This window comes from Brassica oleracea, chromosome C3, assembly GCF_000695525.1.
Source record: "Brassica oleracea var. oleracea cultivar TO1000 chromosome C3, BOL, whole genome shotgun sequence".
NCBI classification, from domain to species: Eukaryota; Viridiplantae; Streptophyta; class Magnoliopsida; order Brassicales; family Brassicaceae; genus Brassica; species Brassica oleracea.
In genome coordinates, this window is record NC_027750.1 from 59873607 (window position 1) to 59886871 (window position 13265).

The 13265-nt window shown below is 37.1% G+C and overlaps 3 protein-coding genes across 4 annotated transcripts; 1 reads left to right on the forward strand and 2 right to left on the reverse strand.

The window, feature by feature from the left end:
• Nucleotides 1-1572: 1572 nt before the first annotated feature.
• On the reverse strand, nt 1573-3472 carry LOC106336325 (probable protein phosphatase 2C 63). 2 transcript variants are annotated; one of them, XM_013775126.1, is made up of 5 exons: nt 3388-3472; nt 3081-3353; nt 2463-2848; nt 2124-2360; nt 1573-2050 (listed from the first exon to the last, which is right to left on the reverse strand). In XM_013775126.1, the coding sequence occupies exons 2-5, from the start codon at nt 3337-3339 to the stop codon at nt 1778-1780; spliced, it is 1155 nt and encodes a 384-aa protein (XP_013630580.1). In that variant the 5' UTR covers nt 3340-3353; nt 3388-3472; the 3' UTR covers nt 1573-1777. The 2 variants fall into 2 exon arrangements, with proteins under 2 accessions (XP_013630580.1, XP_013630579.1); XM_013775125.1 differs by having other exon boundaries at nt 3081-3464.
• Nucleotides 3473-6638: 3166 nt separating this feature from the next.
• Nucleotides 6639-8732, forward strand: LOC106331576 (probable prolyl 4-hydroxylase 9). The gene is made up of 8 exons (XM_013769961.1): nt 6639-6921; nt 7010-7141; nt 7384-7541; nt 7634-7736; nt 7927-8022; nt 8094-8159; nt 8250-8369; nt 8500-8732. Exons 1-8 carry the CDS (start codon nt 6808-6810, stop codon nt 8581-8583), a joined length of 873 nt encoding a protein of 290 aa, XP_013625415.1. The 5' UTR covers nt 6639-6807; the 3' UTR covers nt 8584-8732.
• A 1389-nt stretch (nt 8733-10121) lies between these two features.
• On the reverse strand, nt 10122-10948 carry LOC106333005 (40S ribosomal protein S29-like). Its single transcript, XM_013771488.1, has 3 exons — nt 10827-10948; nt 10402-10501; nt 10122-10285 (listed from the first exon to the last, which is right to left on the reverse strand). The coding sequence occupies exons 1-3, from the start codon at nt 10886-10888 to the stop codon at nt 10277-10279; spliced, it is 171 nt and encodes a 56-aa protein (XP_013626942.1). The 5' UTR covers nt 10889-10948; the 3' UTR covers nt 10122-10276.
• Nucleotides 10949-13265: the final 2317 nt, after the last annotated feature.

The following is a 13265-nucleotide window of genomic DNA, read 5'->3' on the forward strand; positions in this document are numbered from 1 at the left end:
CCAAGAGGAGAAAGAGTCGGCGTCCAAGAGGAGAGAGAGTCGGCTATGTCTTGGCCGACTTTAGATCTTAGGACGTTTTCCATTTATCTGTTTTAGATCTTTTCCTATTTCATGTTGTATTAGGTTTTGGACAATTTCCTTTTTCCTATACTTTGTAATCCTTATATAAGGAATCTCTATTGATTCATTAATAATACACACAGAGAATTCCCCATTCTTTTACAACAGTATTCTTTAATGTTTCTAATTTTTTTTTAATCATTTATAAACAATAGTTTTTCTTTTCCATTTTTTTTATTTTTTTATTGTAGAAAATATAGAACAAATTTGTTTCTCTCTAAATATGATAAAGAATAATAATTCTTCTTTATGCCTATAATTTTATTCATGTTCATTATTTTCCTATTGGTTCACAAATATTCATGTGATGGTTACTAGTTAGTGAATCCCCGGTAAAGTCAAACATTACAATTCGGTGATCTCAAAACAGGGAAAGAGAATGAAAGCAATACGATCCATTTACCAAGAGATTCATCAATGTTGAAAAGGAAGAGTGGAAGCTTGACCATATATAAGCATATGAAAACTCGAATTTTGATTTCTCCTTGGAGCAATTTTGGGGGTTTTGCTCAATTTGGTCTGACTTACGGAGGGTGGGTTAATTACTGGGATAATTCTCTCAAATTTTTGTTTTTTTTTTTACAAAAATAGTCCTTGAAAAATGACCAACCCCTTTTTATTTTAAAATTTTTAATATTTATTTTTTTATTTTTTAAAATTTGAAACTTTATCTCCAAAACACTATCTCAAAATCTCACCTCTTAACTCTAAACCCTAAATATAGATTAGTTAGCCCTAGGATAAAACTTATTTTAGTTATTTTCTTTGTTAAAGGTTACTTTTGTGACAAAAAAACTAAAAAATGTTATCCTAGAGAATTCTCTAATTTTATTGTAATCATGTTTATTTTGGTTAATTTTTGGTCTGATTGGCGTCTAATGGTTAACAATGTTTTGGTATACAGTAAACCAAAGTTAATTGTGGCTTATGTGTTGATAGATTTCGGACTTCTACTTCCTGCTGATTTCAATTTTCAAAGACAGTGAAGAAGTCGAGCTACAACGACATCGTCTCAGAAATCTTTATTCGACGACGTTTCAAGCATCACTTACTTGTGCAAATGGAAACAGAGGATATACTTTTTTTTTTTTTTTATAAACTCTATCGGATATCCGGTCAGCCTCGGGAGGAACGCACTTTGTACAGTGTAGAAAAAAAAAGTCAAGTAGTATATACTATTACTACATACAAAACTCTAAACCTTAAAAGATGGATGGAGAAGAATCTTCTCACGAAATCTTACACATTGTTGTTCACCTCTGCTAACAACATCATAGAAGAAAGAATAACATCCACAATAATGTCCCAATCAAAACAGCTATTATATGTTGTTTTTTTGGCTTTGATATGTTTAAGAGTTATGTTTAAAACCTCAAGCAGTGCGAGTGTCCACTTGTTCCGCATACCAAACGGACTCAGCAAAATCAATACAAAATTGGACTGAACAAAACAAAGTTCCAAACGGTTTCACTTTATATTGTTTGTCAAAACCAAAACTGCTTTGCCCCCAAAAGAGAAGGGTTTTCGTTCCTTGCTGGTAAAAAGAATATACAAATCCAACTCCAAATATTAAAAAAAGAAAGAAAAAAGAACAAACATTCTTTGTAAAAGATTAAACAAATATGTAAACAAGTTGTATCCCTCTAACCAGAGAGTATCAATATAACACATTGAGTAGCCGTCGTTGCTCAGCTTCATCTGAACGTAACGAGTAGATATCCGGTGGAGCAGTGATTCCTCCTTTCTGGATCAATCTATCATTCGATGAAGAAGTGGTTTTTTGTTGATCAAGATAAACTACAACGACGCTTATGTCGTCATGGAAATGTCTTCTAACCCCTTTGGCTATTTTCTTTATATCTCCATATCTCATTTCTCTCTTCCTTGCTGCTTCTTCAAGAGCTGCTCTTACAAGTTTTCTTGCAATCCCCTGTTGATCACCAGAGATTTAGAAAATAGCTAACAGAAAGAGAAAGACACAAGCGTTTAGGTGGCAAACTTACAGTTCTTGGGTGTTTGAGTACAATTTCTACTGCTGCTTCATCACTAAGATGCTCCCAGAGACCATCTGATGCAAATATCAGAAACAAGTCTTGCGGCTTAAGCTTCCTTACTATAATGGACGGTTCAGCTGTCATCGCGGGTCTCCTCAAAGGAATGTGATTTCCATGTTGCTGGAATATCGGATCCCTGTAAAACTCCGGTTTCTTCAAGTACACATCACCAATTGATCTAGATACCTACAAAAGAAGCACATATAAAAAATGACTTAGCTTAACTAACATTACCACACAGCGAGCTCAAGGTCATAGAACACATAAACCATAAAAACATCATCATACCTGAATAATGCCTTTAATCCTCCAAACTCCACGAATGTACATGACGATCTGCGAATCATCCGGGTTAAGTTCCTTAACCTCCTTTCTAACTTCTTCAACAGCAACGTTATGATCAGTGGACAACCGTTCAGCTGCAGCACCCTTGTTACTACTATTACTATCATCCCCTGCAACAACGCTCCCAAGAACGGCTCTCGAGTCTCCAAGATTCGCGACATAGAGCGTGCCGTTAGAGATGGCACCAAAGAGACAGCAAGATCCTACAGTAGCCATCTGTGGTTTCATGGGAAGTGACCGTTTAACCATACCGCAAAAATCCTCTTCAGTTTCTTTGAATGCTTTTTTGATAACATCTGCAGACAGTCCTCCATGTTCTTTTGCGAACTCTGCAAAATTACAAAACAATACTGTTAAAAAAAAAAAGAACATAAGATCACAAATACCAAAGTTCGAATCTTTTTATATAGGAAAGTGACTACAAGACCTGAACATGTTCTGTAAGAGAAAAATGATTTAACAGAAGAAAAAAAAAAACAGAGCATGAGATCATAAAGGCCAAAACTTTGTAGCAAAGTTCGAATCTTTTTATGAACCCAGATTGAGAATTAGGATTATTACTCTGAATATAAGGAAAGAGATGCCTGTTAACGAATCTAGAAGCTTCGGGTCCGCCATGGCCGTCGTAGACGCCGACGTAAGTAGCGGAGGAAGACGTGAACACCTGACTCTGATCCTCAAGGCTAGAATTGGCCTGAACCACCGCGATCGAGTAATCTCCGCCGGCGTGTGGTTTCAATTCCGATTGCCAGAGTAAACCGTCGCCGCTCGCTCTGCTTCCTAAACACCGTTCGAGAGGCCGCGCTAAAGCTCGCAACATCGTCAATTGCTAGGGTTTTCTGATTCGAATTGAAATGAGATCGAAAGGGTTTTTTTTTTTCCTGAACAACTGATCGAAAGGGTTTTGATTTGATTATTGGAAGAGTTTTGATCCGTTCGTTGTTTTGTTTTTTTTGATGTGATGGAATTTAAGGGGTTGTGTGTTTGGGTTGGTAAAAGGAAAGAAAAACGCGTGAAGGAGACAGGTGACTTTTGGTCTACGCCGTTCTTTATTTACCTACGTAGACTACGCGTCGTTTCTTTATGCCGTGCTTTTTCAATCCATATCCTCTTTGTAGCTTTTTTCAACGCGTTGTTCTTTTCAATTTTCTTCCCATTTGGCAATTTTCTCTAGAAATAAACAAAATTGTGGGCGATAAGAAAACCGAAACGTTACTTTCCCTTAATAAATATTTTTCTTATTATGGAACAATTAAAGAATTTAATATCGAAAATATCTTAGCCTGATGTGTCACCAGATTTCTATCTAATATTAACAGCTACTTTAATGTATTTTAGAGGAAAATCTATAATTGTAAATTGTATTTTCAATTATCAAGTAGTACAGTAAGGAAACTCTATTTTGCATTCTTTTCTTAAAGTAGACAATATTAGTATTTAATATTTTTAGTAGGAATATGCTGTAATAAGAGAACGAGTAAAGCTGTAGCCAACGTGTCGCTGAAATATATTTGGTTGTTGGATAAGAAAGATGGATAACTACTGAATTCAAATTTTTGTTAATCTACTCATCTTTGTGTTTTAGTTAATCTGCGCTTTTTCATCACGTTACGGTTTCCAGCACAAGAAAAATACTCCGTTTTGAGTCAAAATGGTGAATGTAGTACTGGATTAGTTTTAATTTAATAGCAACTTGCGCATTTAATTCTGTTAATCACAAATACGTTACCCCATTTTAGTTAAGAAACTGACGTGGAGGGACTTATATAATAATTAATCTAGTTTTATCATCACGTTACAGTTTCTAGAATATGGTCAAACTCTCTCTTTTGTTCTATAGAATTGATCAAAATGGTGAATATATTAGTTTTAATAAATTGCAAGTTGACTGTGACAAAAAAAAAAAAAAAAAAAAATTGCAAGTTGCATAATTTAGTTTTTTTTATACTGACGTTGCATAATTTAGTTTTTTTTTTTGACATGTTGCATAATTTAGTTAAGAAATTGATGTGGACAAGACATATGAAGATACGAGGGGGCAACTAGAAACACGTTGGCCAAGTTGTTACTCTTTTGACCAATATATGTTTCCCAAATATTGTGTGTGTGTGTTTTTTTTTTTTTTTGGCTAAAATGTTGTCTTGTTCTTGTGTTCATATGAATCTTTTACTGATACCTTTACTATATGCATTGGCACACGTGTTTCCAAAATGCAGACTTTATCATAAACATTACTAGTAATTAATCTAGGCTCCATTAATAATCTATACTATATGTAAGTGAACCAAAAGAAACAAACTACTTTTAGGTGGAGAAATTTGCAAACATCGAGTTTGGTTAAAAGTCGGTTTTTTTTTTTTTTTTGAAAATTAGTGGTTAAAAGTCGGTTTTTAAGTTGGAGGTAGACAACGATTAGTGGATTTGTAACCACCAACAAACGACCTTGGAAATTTAATTCAACACAAATTTTTTAGGTAGTTCAATGTTTTGAAGTTGACTAAATCTTTATATATAAATCACCAAAGTCGATATTGAACATACCAATCAAGACAAAACAACCCAGAACCTCGTAGTCCAGTGGTACTACCTCCGGGAGGGGAGGTCGGCTGTTCGACTCGCGGGGAGGGGGAGGCGTGCCCAGGGCCCGTAAAAAGGTACAGGCAAAGGCTGGCGCCGGGCCTAGGTGGGGGGCCGCAAGGTCAACACCTGGTTAATCAAAAAAAAAAAAAAAAAAAAAAAAAAAAAAAAAAAAAAAAAAATCAAGACAAAACATTTGTTTTGGTCTTAAAAAAACAAGTTAGTTTTTTTTTAACGATGGGTAACACTTTACATCATCATATAATCTCTAAATCTATTAGATATGATGATCAACTACCTGCAACATATGCGGTAATGATGAATAGCTCCACGAATAATGATTCCACGATGAAGCTCTCCCCGAAACACTTGAAACCACAGACGGTTCTGCATGTACGACATCCTCGATGGACAGGTTCTCACCACAACAGGCGACCACAACGAACGGCTCTGCTTACAGTACTCTGGAACCTCCGAAAGCTTCGCATCCTATAATCTGCAAGAAATTGCATAGTCTGGGATTTGAACCCCAGACCTGGGTATAGAAGCTTTTAAACCTTAACCAATAGGCTAAGATACTTCCATAAAAAAAAAAAAAGTTGTTAATTTGTATAAATTATTTGACTTTTGAATTAATAAAAATATATATTTAATCATCTAATTCTTAATCCATTATTGTTTCAAGCCCTATATCAATTTTAAGATAGGCTTTGCCATTTGACAAAAAAAAAAAAAAAAAAAAGTAGGCTTTGCCAATGACACCCCCAGTCACTTCAGGTATATCCACCTAACGTTCTTGGATCAGTTCTCAAGCCGTTGTCGATAGCCTAAACCCATTGAAAATAAATGAATATGTCAAAACATTCCAAAGGAAGCAACAGTGCCATGCCTAGAGTATTTGGGGCCTAAGGCAAAAAAAAAATACTCCTTCCATTTTATATTATAACTAGTTTTAGCAAAAAATATTCGTTTCACAATATAAGTAGTTTTTATATTTCAATGCACTTTTTTTTTTTGAATATCGTATAACCAATCAAATAATGCTAGTTTTTTATAATAGGTTGAGTTTATTAATTAAATACTCTTTTTTACAAAAGCAACAATTTCTTAATATTAGTGCTTTTAACTAAAACTACTTACAATATGGAACAAAGAGTAATTTACTTTTATTTTAAATAAATAAAAATAACTGCTATTTAGTTATTTTGGATTTTGAAATTATTATATAAAAGAAAAACTATACAAACTTTTAATGGCAAAGGTTATATTTGCTTAGTGAATTTTTTTACATATATGTATAATTTTATACAGAAAAGAAGTTTTGAACGTTAAAAATGGCTATTGTCCTCAATAATAAATAAAAATAGAGATAAATGTGTGTAGTTGATAAAAGAATACATTTAACAGTAATAAATATTAAATCTCAAAATAACTGAGTTTGTTAAAGTATCATAAATTTAAAATTATTGAAATTTGTTAATCTTAGAAAAATATACATTTATAATCAATTTTAAATTTGTTTTCTTACGTTAGAAAAAAAAAACCAAAACATCTAGTACTACTACTTTCAAACACGGTCTGTAAAGGTGTTCTTACACAGATTCTGGTGCATCCGTGGATCAAAGAAAAGTCTCGTCCGGAGTTGAGATTCCCTTACGCCGGCGAAGATTAATCGGAAACTTCTCAGATCGGACGAAAAGAAGAGACCTCGATGACGAGCAGATTGAAGAGCTACAAGAGGAAGAGGCTAGGGTTAGCCACAGTCATCGCCTTCTGTGCTCTCTGTTTCCTCATCGGCTTCTACTCTTCTGCTCTGCTTTCTCAGGTGCTGATCTACTACCTCTATCGTCTTCAAGATGCGATCAGATCTGCCTGACTAATCCTAGGGCTTCGTGTTTTTTTTTTGGTGGCAGAATGTGTCTGGAGTTAGACCCAGGTTGAGAATGCTTGAGATGATGAAAAACGGTGAAGTAGAAGAAGAAGAAGCTTCATCGATGCCTCATGGTGTTACTGGAGATGAATCCGTTGGGTCGATTCCGTTTCAGGTGTGATCTTTGTTACTATTTTTAGACTTGAGACTCGTAAAGTTTCAGTCTTTGATCTAATTAAACTCTGTTTTTTAGCTGGGTCAATTGGGTTTTGTAACATTTGGTCAACTGAATCGATTACTTAACGTAAAGCTGCGATCTTTGATCGAATTAAACTCTGTTTCCTGGCTGATTATGAGTGTGAGGTCAAGTAGTGTTTGATCTATTTTTGGATCATCTTTGGTTTAACAATGGTGCAGGTACTGAGTTGGAAGCCGAGGGCTTTATACTTTCCGAATTTCGCAACTGCAGAACAATGCCAAGCTATTATTGAGAGAGCAAAGGTTAATCTGAAACCTTCTGCTTTGGCTCTCCGGCAAGGAGAAACTGCCGAGAGCACTCAGGGCACTAGAACTAGGTTCTTCTTTCTACTCTCATGTTGCCATTTTGCAGAAAAAGAGTCACGTCACCCTTTTCCAATCATTAACCTTTCCTGGTGTGTTGTTACAGCTCTGGAACTTTTGTTAGTGCTTCAGAAGAGAGTACTGGTGCTCTGGAATTTGTTGAAAAGAAAATCGCAAGAGCTACGATGATCCCAAGGACCCATGGAGAGGTGGTTTGGTTCTCTACTCCCCACCCCATTTGATTCATAGATCTTGCCATGATAGCAGCAATAAGTGTTTCTTGAAATTGCTTACTTACCTTTGTTGAGTAGTAATAAGCATTCAATGATATTAAAAATCTCCAACTTTTAATATCCACAGTTTCCTAAAGAGTAACAAGAGGTTTGATGTTTTTGGCAGGCATTCAATATTTTAAGGTATGAACTTGGCCAAAAGTATGATTCCCACTATGATGTTTTCAACCCAGCAGAATATGGACCACAAACAAGCCAAAGGGTAGGCATCCTTTTATCTCTCAGTCATTTCTTTTGAACCTGAGGCTGAGACCTTATTTGCTTTTTATGTAGATTGCTTCCTTCCTATTGTACTTATCTGATGTAGAAGAAGGCGGTGAAACCATGTTCCCTTTTGAGGTCAGTTTACAATACATCATTTCATATATATACACAATTCAAACCGTTTTTTAGCTTTGGTTCCTTCATTCAAACGCTTTTGATTGCCAGAACGGTGCTAATATGGGCGATGGATATGATTACAAGCAATGTGTGGGGCTAAAAGTAAAACCTCGGAAAGGAGATGGTCTTCTTTTTTATTCAGTGTTTCCTAATGGAACAATTGATCAGGTAAACAAACTCTGAACATTAATATATCAAATACATAATTCGTTTTTCAGCTCTTGACTCTAGTTCCTTGTGTTAAGATTAGTTCATGCTAAAAGTAGCTCTTTGACTTTGGTTGTAATGCTTTTTGCAGACTTCGCTTCACGGGAGTTGCCCGGTGACCAAAGGAGAGAAATGGGTAGCGACCAAATGGATCAGAGACCAAAAGCAAGAATAAAAGGATTTCATCTTTTATGTATGTATCTCAGGGCTTCTATCTTTTGCCTGAAAAAAATTCTTGATCTGTTATTGTTATGTACAGTTCTTCAACAAGACAGTGTAACTATTGGGTTTATTTATATACAATGTGACGCAGTCCTAGATCATGCACCACGTGAGCCTCATTTACATGCCCTGAAGCGCATATTACGATATCTTCAAGGCACCAAAACAATGGGACTTCAACTCCTCCGAAAACAGAGCATGGCACTCACGGCTTATACGGATATGGACTGGGCAGGATGACCTTAGATAACTTAATCTCTTGGTCAGCCAAGCGTCAACCAACGGTGTCGCGTTCGAGTGCGGAGGCCGAATATAAAGGAGTTGCAAATGTGTCGCCAAAGCTTGTTGGTTACAGAACCTACTTCTCGAAATGGGCAGACCACTTCGTCAGGCAACTGTTGTCTATTGTGATAATGTGAGCGCAGTCTACCTCTCCTCAAACCCAATCCAACACTAACGGACAAAACACGTTGAAATCGACATCCACTTTGTGAGAGAAAGAATTCGTATGGGCGAGGTCCGAGTGTTTCACATTCCAGCGACACTTCAATATGCTGACATATTCACAAAGGTCTACTATCTTCATTGTTCATAAGCTTCAGATCCAGTCTTGGCGTACGAGAACCGACGCTGCAACTGCGGGAGGGTATTAGATAAGATAACTATCTCGGAATAGTTTAGATATTATTCTCCTATATTTCTCTAAGATACGAGAGCATATTCTGATAGCTCTCAACAACCTTTGTACTATATATTGTGAAGAGTAATATACGTACATTGGAAGGGAAACAAATCACTTTCACATAATGTTATCAACGTGTGTGTGTGTCCTGTGCCCTTAGGATTTAATTCATGGAGAATTTAGTGAAAATGTAAGGTTCCTAGGGAGTAAAACAAATATATGTTACTTTAACACCTCTACTTAAGAGAACCGTTAAGATTCAGCACTTGGGGTAAACCCAATGAAATGTTATTTTGTAGTAACCCAAACTATGGCGTTTCTGCTATAGTTCTTTACTCATCGAAAGCACTCAAATATATCTTCTCCAGAAGTATGGGCCATTCTTCCCCAAGCACCTGTGCGTACTCATCTATTCACTTGTTCATTCCCACATCGAGAATTAGCCGAACTCAAACAAGGCTCAATCAACCTTTCAAACAAAGCCACTCTTCTGTGGCTTCCCAAGTGGGCTCGACCAGTCTCTAAACTGATTTTTCTCACGTTCTAACTGATTATATTTATTACGATACATTGTTCAGTTGTTTGATTAGGTGATGGATGAATAGATTATGATAATTAATTTTGCTTCATGTGTCTCTTTTGATATGTCTGTGTTTAACAGTGAGAATGAGTTTTGCCATGTAGTGATTCTCGTTGTTGCTAGTGTTGACGTCTGCCCATGTTTTATGGTTTGATGAAGGGAGCTCTCGATAACAGAGCAACAGCCACCACACACATTCAAAAAAGTAGGAGAAACTATGATAATCAAATGGTAGTAGAATCAAGATGTTTAAGGAAGCTAAAATGTTCAACAACTTAAATGCCTTGTTGAAACTCTAAAGCATTTATAAGATCCATTACAAGATTAAAGTAAAGCTTTAAAAACCCAAATGACTCTTCCTGCTCAAACAACACCGGATCTTCTTTAACGGTACTGCATAGAGGAGAAACACAACCAGACGAGTTAGTAATTATGTCAACGGGAGTGAGAAACACACAAGCAATCCTATGGAGTCAGAGAGTAATTAATAATAATATCAATATGTTTACCTTAATGAATCCAATTTCTTTAGCGTTGCTGCGGAAGCACTGTCTACAGCAGTTAAGACCATACTTTCTGATCAGCCCATGCGAGTTTCCGCACACACGGCTACACACATCCATAAAATTTTCGATCTTTTAGTTAGATATCGTCAACACATATTACAATCAAGATGACATTTTTATTGCATTAAAGATAACCATTCAAGCAAAAATTAGCATCATTTGAAATGTTAATCCATCTTAAGGTTATGAAACAGATCAACATGGATTTGCTTTCGAAAAGGACAAGTTTTGAACTTTACACACACAGAACTAAACAGTAACATAACAGCAAAGCTTTTAAAAATCTGTCGGAGATGAAACAGCGAGGAACCAGACTAAACAGATCGAAGGACGACGAAAATGAGAGAGGAGAAGAACATGGAAATTACCAGGTGCGGGAACCAGGCCCGTACTTTTTGGGATGAGAGTTCCAAATCGCAGCGAAACCCATGATCTTCTAATGCGAAGCTAGAAGACGAAGACGAACGGCGTGATAACACAAAATTTCGGAAAACCCTACATGATCAATTTATTTAGTTATAGCGGACCCAAAATGAAAAAGGTTGATTAGAAGATGGGCCTTGTTATACAAGCCCAATATGAAATTTGAAAACCTATATATGTGCATGCGACATATAGAAAAAGTAGAAATTAGTGCTATCCATTTTTAATAACTTTGGCTAGTTCTCTCTCTCTTATCCCTCTAACAAATCTTTCAGAGAGAGAACTGTATGTGGGTCAAGTCGCCGGTTATTTTATCGGTAGGTATCGTTCCCGGTTTCGGGATTTGTTTACGATATAAGTGGTCTTGGTGACACTTTATACTCGGATTTTGTCTCCGGTCTCGTTGGAGTTGCCGTCCGGTTTTTGACTCTAGCGACGTCGACTTGCTTTCCGGTGGCGTCGGCCGGCTTCTTCTCCGGTTCTTTCCAGAGTTTCTTCTTTTTGTTTAGATCCTCATCTCTCTCCTCTTGTTAATGTTGGGCCTAATTAGTAAGTCTAATGGCTCAAATAATATATGGTAAAATGTGAAAATGAAATGGGTCTATGGGTTCTTATAAAAAGCCTTATTGGCTTTAATGAAATGAAGTTAACAACATCCCACATTGGTTGGGAGAGTTGATTTTGAGGAGTATAAATATGTCTTCATGACATGAGAGGTTAAACAGCTCAGAGGAAGAGAGAGCTCCCCACGCGCGCCGCCGCCACCGTCCGGCTTGGGCTTGGGCTTGGGCTTGGGCTTGGGCGGAGGGCCTTTGGCCCGATAAGAACTATTATTTTTGGACCAAGTTAAGCTCAACGTTTTGCCAGCTATTTCGGGAAAAAACAGCATACAATTTTATTTAAAAATTAAAAAAACGTCATGCATGTTATCCTCTTAAAAATTTAAAACGAGATAAAAAGTTTCGGAACTCAACTTCCCTCGATCTCCGCGAGATTCTCGCCACGTGCAGCAGCTGTTGCGGGAAGTGGGTCTTCTCCGGCTCTTTAAATATCGTCTCTCCTCTTCCTTCATTTCTTAATTTTTTTTTTCCTGATTGAAATCCAACAGCAAAAAATCTGTTCCACGACTTCAAAATGGTGGATTCAAAACCCATCATGGATCAGGTGGAAGCGCTTCAGCTCATTTGCCATGAAATCGCTGCTGAAGGAATGTCCATCTGCGAGACATTCACAACTCTCAGCTTCATTGAAAAGCTTCCTCCAAGCTATGCGGATTTCAAGAACTACTTGAAGCACAAGAAGAAGAAGATGGGGCTCGAGGAGCTCATCATGAGGCTTCAGATGGAATCCAGAAACCGAATTGCTGACAAGGTCACTGCTAAGGAGCACAGTGTCAACATGGCTGAGCACAAAGGCAAAGGAAAGGCACACGCCCATTCTCCTGCAAAGCCTTCCAAAACTGTTGCAGCCCTGAAGGCTTCTGGAAAAAACTTCAAGAACAAAGGCATTGAAATCAATGCGAATGCGAATGTGGAGAAGTTCAGGGGGAAATGTCACTACTGCCACAAAGTGGGGCACAAGACTGTTGAGTGTCGCAAAAAGATCAAGGATGAGAAGGCTCAGGCAAATCTCACAGAGGAGGATCTCGTTGCTGTGGTGACTGAAGCCAACATGGTTGAAAGCAACAACCCCAAGGAATGGTGGTATGACACTGGTGCAACCACCCACATTTGCACCGATAGGGCGATGTTCAGCACCTATCAGAAAAGCATGACTGAGGAGAAGCTCAAGATGTGAAACACTGCATTCTCCAAGATTGAAGGACGCGGCAATGTGATTTTGAAGATGACATCTGGACGTGAGGTCACTCTGACGAATGTGACGCATGTGCCTGACATGAGGAAGAACCTGGTCTCGGGAACCTTGCTCAGCAAGAATTGATTCGCCACAAATTTTTAGGCCAACAAGCTCGTGATTAGGAAAAATGGGACGTATTTGGGAAGAGGGTATGTTAAGGGTGGACTTGTCAAGTTGAATGTAATGACAGTCCCTCCGAAAGTTGTAGCTTCAAAAGTTTCAATGAATAAGAAAGAGCCAGTTGCTTATTTGGTTGAGTCTTTTAATATATGGCATGAAAGATTAGGCCATGTAAACTACAAATCTATGCAAAGATTAATGAATTTAAATCTAATTCCTAAATGCAAAACAAGTAAACAAAAATGTGAAGTATGCGTACAGGCTAAGCTCACGAAAACGCCATCACCTCGTGTTAAAAGAACTAATAAACCTCTAGATTTAATTCACACAGATTTATGTGGTTTAAAATACTTACAAACTAAAGGTGATAAAAAGTACTTTGTGACCTTCATAGATGACAGTACAAA

What these genes read in the sequence shown, in the direction of transcription:
- LOC106336325 (XM_013775126.1), bottom strand. Translation starts at nt 3,339, where the DNA reads ATGTTGCGAGCTTTAGCGCGGCCTCTCGAACGGTGTTTAGGAAGCAGA. An exon ending in TCTCTTTCCTTATATTCAGA is followed by an intron (nt 2,849 to 3,080) that starts GTAATAATCCTA and finishes GTAATTTTGCAG; the next exon opens with AGTTCGCAAAAGAACATGGA. An exon ending in GGATTAAAGGCATTATTCAG is followed by an intron (nt 2,361 to 2,462) that starts GTATGATGATGT and finishes CTTCTTTTGTAG; the next exon opens with GTATCTAGATCAATTGGTGA.
- LOC106331576 (XM_013769961.1), top strand. Translation starts at nt 6,808, where the DNA reads ATGACGAGCAGATTGAAGAGCTACAAGAGGAAGAGGCTAGGGTTAGCC. An exon ending in ACTCAGGGCACTAGAACTAG is followed by an intron (nt 7,542 to 7,633) that starts GTTCTTCTTTCT and finishes GTGTTGTTACAG; the next exon opens with CTCTGGAACTTTTGTTAGTG. An exon ending in GACCACAAACAAGCCAAAGG is followed by an intron (nt 8,023 to 8,093) that starts GTAGGCATCCTT and finishes CTTTTTATGTAG; the next exon opens with ATTGCTTCCTTCCTATTGTA.
- LOC106333005 (XM_013771488.1), bottom strand. Translation starts at nt 10,888, where the DNA reads ATGGGTTTCGCTGCGATTTGGAACTCTCATCCCAAAAAGTACGGGCCT. An exon ending in GGGCCTGGTTCCCGCACCTG is followed by an intron (nt 10,502 to 10,826) that starts GTAATTTCCATG and finishes GGATGTGTGTAG; the next exon opens with CCGTGTGTGCGGAAACTCGC.